Source organism: Pituophis catenifer, unplaced genomic scaffold (genome assembly GCF_029215685.1).
Source record: "Pituophis catenifer annectens isolate HBS135680 unplaced genomic scaffold, rPitCat1.0.hap2 SCAF_4, whole genome shotgun sequence".
Classification (NCBI taxonomy): Eukaryota; Metazoa; Chordata; class Lepidosauria; order Squamata; family Colubridae; genus Pituophis; species Pituophis catenifer.
The window spans coordinates 130,361,133-130,371,077 of record NW_027256884.1 but is presented as its reverse complement, the minus strand read 5'-3'; the positions used below and the strand labels follow the sequence as shown (position 1 = coordinate 130,371,077).

Sequence of the window (9,945 nt, the reverse complement as noted above, 5' to 3'; positions counted from 1 at the left end):
GCTCAAGGTTGACTCAGCCTTCCATCCTTCCGAGGTAGGTAAAATGAGGACCCAGTTTGTGGGGGCAATGAGCTGAATTTGTATAAAAAAGAACACCGCTTAGGAGAGGGGCGAAAGCCCTACTAAGCAGGTATATACAAAAGTATGAAGGCTATTGCTTAACGCATTGTAAGCCGCCCTGAGTCTCCGGAGAAGGGCGGCATATAAATCGAACCAATAAATAAATAAATAAATAAACCTAGAAATAAGGAGGAATTTTCTGACAATGAGAGCAATCAACCTATGGAAGAGAAGTTGCCTTCGGAAGTTGTGGGAACTTCATCCCTGGAGGCTTTCAAGAAGAGATTTGACTGCCATCTTTTTTTTTGTCAAGCGTGTATTAGATAACAGATAGAATAGAATAGAATTCTTTATTGGCCAAGTGTGTTGGGACACACAAGGAATTTGTCTCTGGTGCTTAAGCTCTCAGTGTACATAAAAGAAAAGATACATCCGTCAAGAATCATAAGGTACAATACTTAATGGTAGTCATAAGGAACAAATAAACAATCAGGAAACAATATCAATATAAATTGTAAGGATGCAAGGAACAAAGTTACAGTCATACAGTCATAAGTGGGAGGAGATGGGTGATAGGAAGGATGAGAAGATTAAGAGTAGTGCAGACTTAGTGAATAGTTTGACAGTGTTGAGGGAATTATTTGTTTAGCAGAGGGATGGCGTTGGGGAAAAAACTGTCCTTGTGTCTAGTTGTTCTGGTGTGCAGTGCTCTATAGCGTCGTTTTGAGGGTAGGAGTTGAAACAGTTTGTGTCCAGGATGCGAGGGGTCTGTAGATATTTTCACAGTCCTCTTTTTGACTCGTGCAGTAGACAGGTCCTCCATGGAAGGCAGGTTGGTAGCCGCTGTTCTTTCTGCAGTTCTAATTATTTATTTACTGATTTATTGGTTCGATTTATATGCCGCCCTTCTCCAGAGACTCAGGGTGGCTTACAGTGCGTTAAGCAATAGCCTTACTACTTTTGTATATACCTGCTTAGTAGGGTTTTCGCCCCCCCCCAAGCGGTGTTCTATTTTATACAAAGTCAGCTTATTGCCCCCACAATCCGGGTCCTCATTTTACCTACCTCGAAAGGATGGAAGGCTGAGTCAACCTTGAGCCTGGTGAGATTTGAACTAGCAGTAATTGTAGGCAGCTGGCAGCTAAGTGCTACTTAACAGCACTTTAGTCCGCTGCGCCACCAAGGCAGCAGCCCATTATCCTCTGAAGTCTGTGTCTGTCTTGTTGGGTTGCAGAGCCAAACCAGACAGTTATGGAGGTGCAAATGACAGACTCCATCATTCCTCTGCAGAACTGGATCAGCAGCTCCTTGGGCAGTATAAGTATAAACATGATTATGAATACATGAAATGGATAGGAATAAAAGAGGACATTAGGATAGGGACGGTAGGCACGTTGGTGCGCTTATGCACGCCCCTTTTCTGTCAGAAATGGTGTAGGGTCTCCTGCTGGGCGGGGGGTTGGACTAGATGACCTACAAGGTCCCTTTCCATTCTGTTAATTTGTTAAATAAGTGGAATGACTTAACTCCAGACATTGTGGGTGCTCCATCACTGGAGACTTTTAAGAAGAGATCGGACAGCCACTTGTCTGCTTGGGCAAAGATAGGTTGGATTAGAAGTCCTCCAAGGTCGCTTCCACCTCTCTGTTGTTCTGAGATACTCAAGAATTGCAACTATTTGTAGTTGGAGAGTTGTGTGTTCGCCGAGACTAGCCAGAAATCAGGCGGAGTCTGGCAGAACCGACGAACCCTTTTATGAAGAGTCAGAAGCGTGCCAGGAGAAGGCATCGGGTGATCCCATGATCCCGTCTTCCAGGGCATTCAACCAAAATAGAAGATTGCTAGGAGGGCGGATCTCGGTTTGTCTGGAAGATAAAAAGGCTCCCTCCACCGTTTCTGCTTTTCATTTTGTGCAGGGCTGCCAAGCAGGTTCTGCTTTGGGCTTCGCGTACCGTAGAGACAATCTTCGCACCCGTCCTTTCGGTGAGGAGCAGTACAGACAGTCCTCGACATACGACCCCAGTTGGGACCGGCGTTTCCGTTGCTAAGCGAGGCGGTTGCTGAGTGAGTCGTGCTGATTCCGTGGTCTTATTTTTGTTGTTGTTATTGTTAAGCAAATCACTGCCGTTGTTGAGGGAAGACAGAAAATTAGCTGGTGTGTCTGTGTGTGTTTTTGTGTTGAATTGCATAAAAGAGCCCTTGATTCTTGCAACTATCAGGAAGTGGTCAGAAGAAGTGAAACTTGAGTTCTGAAACTGGTCGGACTAGTTTCTCATTTTTGTAATAAGAGCTTAATCGAGACTTTGCTATTCGGGAAATTTTAAAAAATGGTGAGGTTAATTGCATCTTGCGATTCAAGAGACGCTCGTCTTGGGCATTTTATTTTATTTATTTATTTATTATTGGTTCAATTTATATGCCGCCCTTCTCCGGAGACTCAGGGCGGCTTACAACGCATTAAGCAATAGCCTTCATACTTTTGTATATACCTGCTTAGTAGGGCTTTTGGCCCCCCCAAAAGTCAGCTTATTGCCCCCACAATCTGGGTCCTCATTTTACCTACCTCGGAAGGATGGAAGGCTGAGTCAACCTTGAGCCTGGTGAGATTTGAACTTGCAGTAATTGCAGGCAGCTGGTGCTACTTAACAACACTTTAGTCTGCTGCTCCACCAAGGCTCCTTCTAATTTTAGCCTACAAAGAGTAAGTCCCTTTGAATGCAACGGGACTTCGGTTTGACAGAATGGTTACCCTGTTGTGTCGGTGTGACCGATCCCGCCCAGGTGTGCAAATTTGTGCCAGGCGATCAATCAGCTTTTGTTCTGTTGCTGGCAGGGACCTTAAGTGTTCCCACCAAACAGGTTCATAGCAACCTGCCTGATCCCAGAACGGCATGGATTATAATATTTTAAGGCTGATTTTCTCTTAGAGGAAATCTAAGAGTGTTCGTCTTTCTTAACAGAATAACCGAATGACAGAGTCGGAAGGGAACTTGGAGGTCTTCTAGTCCAACCCTCTACTTAAGCAGGAGACCGTATCCTATTCCAGACAAATGGTTGTCCAATCTGTTCTTAAAAACTTCCAGTGCTGGAGCATTCACAACTTCTGGTGGCAACTTGTTCCACTGATTAATTGTTCTCACTGTCAGGAAATTTCTCCTTAGTTCTAAGTTGCTTCTCTCCTTGATGAGTTTCCATCCGTTGCTTCTTCTCCTGCCTTCAGGTGCTTTGGAGAATAATTTGACCCCCTCTTCTTTGTGGCAGCCTCTCAAATACCGGAAGACTGCTATCATGTCTCCCCTAATTCTTCTTTTCATTAAACTAGCCATGCCCAGTTCCTGCAACCGTTCTTCATATGTTTTAGCCTCTAATCCTCTAATCCTCTTTGTTGCTCTTCTCTGCACTCTTTCTAGAGTCTCAACATCTTTTTTACATCGTGGCCACCAAAACTGGATGCAATATTCCAAGTGTGGCTTTACTAAGGCTTTGTAAACCAGTACTAGAACTTCGCATGATCTCGATTCTGTCCCTCTAGTAATGCAGCCTAGGATTAAATTAGCTTTTTTGGGCGGCTGCCGCACACGGCTGGCTCCCATTCAAACGATCGTCTCTCCTTCTCACACCTTATGCCTCCTTCTCACATCGACCTAAGTCAGGAAAATTTCTCTGGATCTCAAGAGTAGCAGAGAGAGACAGGTAGTCCTTGACATACGACGGTCATGGGGCCTGCCCGTTATAGTCATAAAATGGGTAAGTTTTGTTTTTTTTTTAAATTTTGATTTATATGCCACCCTTCTCCGGAGACTCAGGGCGGCTTACAATGTGTTAAGCAATAGCCTTCATCCTTTTGTATATTTTTACAAAGTCAGCTTATTGCCCCCACAATCCGGGTCCTCATTTCACCTACCTTAGAAAGGATGGAAGGCTGAGTCAACCTTGAGCCTGGGGAGATTCAAATTTACAGTAATTGCAGGCAGCTGATGTTAATAACAGTGCTTTAGTCTGCTGTGCTACCAGGGCTCTTCAAGTTAACCAGGGCTTCTCAAGTCACATGATCTACCTGATTTTACAACAATTTTTTTAAACAACAGTCATTAAGTGAATGTGGCAGTTGTTAAGCAAATAAATGGTTCGCTAGAGGTGCAGTTTAACCAAAAAGAGGCCAACTTTATTTATTTATTTATTTATTTATTTATTTATTTATTTGTTTGTTTATTTGTTTGTTTCAATTTATATACCGCCCTTCTCCAATAGGACTCAGGGCGGTGAACAGCCGAAATAAAAAACAGAACTTACAAAATTTAAAAACAGTTTAAAATGATTAAATATTTTTGGTCGCGATTTAAAACAAACCCAACTTTGAGAAACAGATCCTAAGAGGGGAAAAAAACGGCACCCTTAAAACCTGTAATGCCCAGCAGGATGGGGCAGGTTCTCCAAACACACACCTGGAGGCCAGGTATGGCTGTTATCACCTCTCAGGTTACTAAGATTATTGGAAAAGAGGGCAAAAAGGTCAACAGGAACCGGATCTGTAGCGAAACAAAACCTGGGACTAAGGAGAAATTCCCTGACAGGGAGAACAATTAATCAATGGAACAGCTTGCCACCAGAAGTTGTGGGTCCTCCATCACTGGAGTTTTTTTTTTTTTTTTAAAGAAGAAAGATGGACAATCTTGAGGTTAGGAAAAAAAGAAAAAGGATCGGCCATTGCAGAAGGCAGGAACAAGATAGGATCGAATATAAGATATTTTGAATATTTCGAGAATTACCTGTAACAGGGGTGGAGTGGGTCACCGTGCCACACGAAGACCACACCTGGAATACTGCGTCCAGTTTTGGTCCCCACGATGTAAAAAAAGATAGCAAAAGCACTTAGACTTATATGGCGCTTTATAGTGCTTCCCAGCCCTCTCTAAGCGGTCTACAGAGTCAGCCTCTTGCCTTCCAACGATCTGGGTCCTTATTTTACCCACCTGGGAAGGAAGGAAGGCTGAGTTAACCTTGAGCCTGGTGAGATTCGAACTGCCAAATTGCAGGCAGCCGGCAGGCAGCAGAATTAGCCTTGCAGTACTGCACTCTCACCACCGCGCCACTGTGGCGATGTTGAGACTCTGAAAAGAGTGCAGAGAAAAGCAGCAAAGATGATTAAGGGACTGGAGGCTAAAACATATGAAGAACATATGAGGAACTGGGTATGTATATATTAGGGAGCCGAGGTGGCGCAGTGGTTAGGGTGCAGTACTGCAGCTACTTCAGCTGACTGCTAGTTCAGCAGATCAGCGGATCAAATCTCACCAGGCTCAAGGCTGACTCAGCCTTTTATCCTTCCGAGGTGAGTAAAATGAGGACCCAGATTATTGGGGGGCAATATGCTATTTAGTATACTGTCTTTGGTGTAAGCCGCCCAGAGTCCTCGGAGAGTGGGCGGCACAGAAATATGACTAATAAAAATAAATAAATAAATATGTCTAGTCTGATGAAAAGAAGGACTAGGGGAGACATGATAGCAGCCTTCCAATATCTCAGGGGTTGCCCCAAACAAGAGGGAGTCAAGCTATTCTCCAAAGCACCTGAGGGCAGGACAAGAAGCAATGGGTGGAAACTAATCAAGGAGAGAAGCAACTTAGAACTAAGGAGAAATTTCCTAACAGTGAGAACAATTAACCTGTGGAACAGCTGGCCACCAGAAGTTGTGGGCGCTCCATCCCTGGAGGTTTTTAAGAAGAGATTGGAGAGCCATTTGTCTGAAAAGGTATAGGGATTCCTGCCAGAGCAGGGGGTTAGACTAGAAGACCTCCAAGGTCCCTTCCAACACTGTTTTTCTGTTCTGTTCTTCTGTTTTATCGCAATTCATGTTTTCGTTTTATTGCTTGCCTCTATTGTACACTGCTAGCAGTCTCCCCAGTCGGATAACAATATTGGAAAATAAATAAACGAATTCAGTTAAAAAGAGGATCACAAATGACCTGGAAGTTTTCTTTAAAATTTGATTAATTGGGTATTTATATAGCTAGTTTTACTCTAAAAACTCACAACAAAATCCTTATCGCTCCCATGCACAAAAAAATCAAAGGCATAAAAACAATAATAACAATAAATCAGCAATAATCAAGCCTTCTCCATCAATGAGTACACTAATAAAACTTTGCTAAATTTGAAAATCCAGTGCAATAAAATAGTACGGGTAATCCTCAACTTACAACCATTCTTTTAGTGACTGTTCAAAGTCACTAAACGGCACTGAAAAAAGTGACTTGGGATTGTTTTTCACACTTACGACCGCTGCCGCATCCCCACGATCACGTGATCAAAATCTAGACGCTTGGAAACTGGCATGTACTTGTGAAGGTTGCATTGTCCCGGGGTCATGTGATCCCCTTTTGCGATATTCCGACAAGTCGAGTCAATGGGGGAAGCCGGATTCACTTAACAACCGTGTGACTCACTTAACAACGGCAGTGATTCACTTAGCCGCTGTGGCAAGAAAGGTCGTAAAATGGGGCCAAACTCACTTAATAGTTGTCCTGCTTAGCGATGGAAATTAGAATAGAATAGAATAGAATAGAATAGAATAGAATAGAATAGAATAGAATAGAATAGAATAGAATAGAATAGAATAGAATAACAGAGTTGGAAGGGACCTTGGAGGTCTTCTAGTCCAACCCCCTGCCCAGGCAGGAAACCCTACACCACTTCGGACAAATGGTTATCCAACATCTTCTTAAGAACTTCCAATGTTGGAGCATTCACAACTTCTGGAGGCAAAGTTGTTCCACTGATTAAAATTTCTCCTTAGTTCTAAGTTGCTTCTCTCCTTGATTAGTTTCCACCCATTACTTCTTCTCCTACCCTCAGGTGCTTTGGAGAATAGCTTGACTCCCTCTTCTTTGGGGCAGCCCCCCAAATATTGAAATATTGCTATCACGTCATCCCTAATCCTTCTTTTCATTAAACTAGACAAACCCAGTTCCTGCAACCGTTCTTCGTATGTTTTAGCCTCCAGTCCCCTCATCCTCTTTGTTGCTCTTCTCTGCACCCTTTCTAGAGTCTCCACATCTTGTGGGCTCAACAAATTGTGGGTTCCATTGTCGTCGTAAGTCGAGGACTCCCTGCATTTAAAAATCCTCAGAGAATCACGTCGACATGGAAACCGTTTTTGAATTTCATGCTCGAGGTGGAAAAGAATGTAACTTTGGGTTTTATAGATTATTAGATTGATAGGTCTTTACAGAAATGACTGGTTCGTATAAAACATAAAAGAAAAAAAGAACGACGTGGCCATAGGGGGTATAAGATAGGCCACCCAATCAAGCAGTTAGCTTTTTGCTAACCAGCGAACAGAGATATATGTAGGAAACACACCACAATACTAATGAGGGTTCTTCAATTGCCCCGACATCAATTGGAAGACTAATTCTGCACGAAGTGAGAAATCAAATAGGTTCCTGACCAAGTTAGCTGACAACTTTGTTGTCCCAAAGGTAGAGGAAGGAACTAGAGGGGCAGCCATACTGGGCTTAATTCTTACAGAGAAGAAGTGATAGAGGGAGTTGAAACTGCAGGAACCTTGGGTGAGAGTGACCAAGTCATACTAGAATTCAACAATTTTTGAGCAGTTCAGAGAACCTGGATAGCTCAGCAGACTAATGCATTGTAATTTAACTCCAGCTATCTGCAATTAGTAAGTTCGAATCTTGCCAAGGCTCAAGGTTGACTCAGCCTTCCATCCTTTCTAAGGTAGGTGAAATGAGGACCCGGTTTGTGGGGGCAATAAGCTGACTTTGTATAAATATACAAAAGTATGAAGGCTATTGCTTAACGCATTGTAAGCCGCCCTGAGTCTCCGGAGAAGGGCGGCCTATAAATCAAATTAAAAAAAAAAAGGTAGTAAAAATTCTGACTGGCCCCGCCTCCATCTGCCTCCCGAGTCCCAACTGAGCGGGAGGAAATGGGGATTTTGCAGTAACCTTCCCCTGGAGTGGGGTGGGAATGGAGATTCTGCAGTATCCTTCCCCTGCCACACCCACCAAGCAGGGGTGAAATGCTCCGGATTGGACTGGATTGCCTGATCCAGTAGAGATCGCCAGTAGAGATTAACCAGGAAGTAATGTTTTTTTACTTTCTGTGCATGCACAGAAGGTTTTGCACATGCGCAGAAGGTGTGCGCACACACATGATTGTGACGTGACATGGCGTGTGCACTTCCGAACCGGTAAGGAAGGTAAGTAGATTTCACCCCTGCCACCAAGCCACGCCCACCAAGCCATGCCACGCCCACCAAGCCACACCCACAGAACCGGTAGTAAAAAATCTTGAATCCCAAGACTGAATAGAACATAATGATACCAGTCTTAGATTGTAAAAGAGCTTATTTTAATAAACTCAGAGAGAAAGATTCCTTGGATAAAAATCCTAAAGGGGAGCACAACTCAAGAATCTTGGGAAACTCTGAAAAAATATGATCATAAAAGCCCAGTCTAGCGCAATACCACTGAGAAAGAAAAACAAGAAATCCAAGAAGAAACCAAGCATGGCTGCACAAAGATATCTCTCTGGCAAATATTATTATGGAAAAACAAAAAGCTGTGATTTGATGTTCATGTCTTATTTTATGGGTAAGAGAGAGAGTCGGAAGTCAATGCTTCTTTTTTCTTTTCTTCACTTCTCTTTCCCTTTTCCCTTCCCTCCTCATTGCTCCGTTCATTTACTTTTGTATTTTATAAGACTTAATAGTTTAATACCATAAAAATGTTTGCAAAAACAAACAAACAAATCCTCTGAGAATCACAAAGGAGGAAGTTGGTCAGACTTTTGTGGGGTGGGGCACCCTAGAGGATGGGTCTCCAATCTTGGCAACTTTAAGCCTGGCAGACTTCAGCTTCCAGAAGGCTGGGGAATTCTGGGAGTTGAAGTCCATTAGGCTTAAACTTGTCAAGGTTGGAGACCTCTGCCCTAGAGGAGACCTCTGGTCTCATCCATATGCAGGTCACTGTAGAGGGAGAGATGTATCCTTCCTCCCCAAATTCTCATCAGGGAAGTCAGTTCTGTTCTCTGGAGAGGATGGTTGATATTCTGAATTTCTTTCTCTTTTGTTCCACCAGCATTGGCCCAAGACCAGGATGGCCTCTAACCACACCGAGGGCTGGTTCCAGAAGCTGGACTTGATGTTGAGGCTCTTCAACGGTACCCTCTCACGCGTGGAGCCGTGTCCCCAGCTGGGCAAGGCCGACCGGGAGGGAAAAGACACCTACGCTTACATGTACATCGTTTTCATTATGCTCCTGTTCGCCCTGACGGTGGGCAGCCTGATCCTGAGCTACACCCGATCCCGAGAGGTGGATAAACCCAGCGATCCTTACCACATGTACATCAAGAACCGAGTGTCCATGATTTGAAGGAGAAGGAGCCACGGTACTCCTCACTGGCCTTTCGGTCGGCAAGGGAAACTGTGTCGAGTCTCGAACTCAGGACTTGGGGAAGGTCTATGTTCCGAGGAGGGTCTGCGAAGAAGCCACAGGGGATGACTTTGCCTGCCTCAAATTACCCATTTATAAAGTTTTGTAAAGTAATTTTTTAAAAACTTTCCTAATGGTAAACTTGATCAATCTGCCTCTTCCTATCAATAAACCAGTTGGAAGGCAGGAGGGTTCGCGATATTTATTGATCGGAATAGAATAGAATAGAATAGAATAGAATAGAATAGAATAGAATAGAAATAGAAATAGAAATAGAAATAGAAATAGAATATGGAATAGAATAAGAATAGAAAGGGAATGGAATGGAATGGAATGGAATGGAATGGAATAGAATAGAATAGAATAGAATAGAATAGAATAGAATAGAATAGAATAGAATAGAATAGAATAGAATAGAATAGAATAGAAT

General features: G+C 43.3%; 1 protein-coding gene across 1 annotated transcript; it reads left to right on the top strand.

Annotated features, from left to right (window-relative positions):
- The first annotated feature begins 2,001 nt into the window (after nt 1-2,001).
- Nucleotides 2,002-9,599, top strand: KCNE3 (potassium voltage-gated channel subfamily E regulatory subunit 3). The gene is made up of 2 exons (XM_070944122.1): nt 2,002-2,124; nt 9,162-9,599. The coding sequence occupies exon 2, from the start codon at nt 9,180-9,182 to the stop codon at nt 9,453-9,455; it is 276 nt and encodes a 91-aa protein (XP_070800223.1). The 5' UTR covers nt 2,002-2,124; nt 9,162-9,179; the 3' UTR covers nt 9,456-9,599.
- The last annotated feature ends 346 nt before the right edge of the window (nt 9,600-9,945 follow it).

Coding starts and splice junctions, on each gene's coding strand:
- KCNE3 (XM_070944122.1), top strand. CDS start 9,180: ATGGCCTCTAACCACACCGAGGGCTGGTTCCAGAAGCTGGACTTGATG.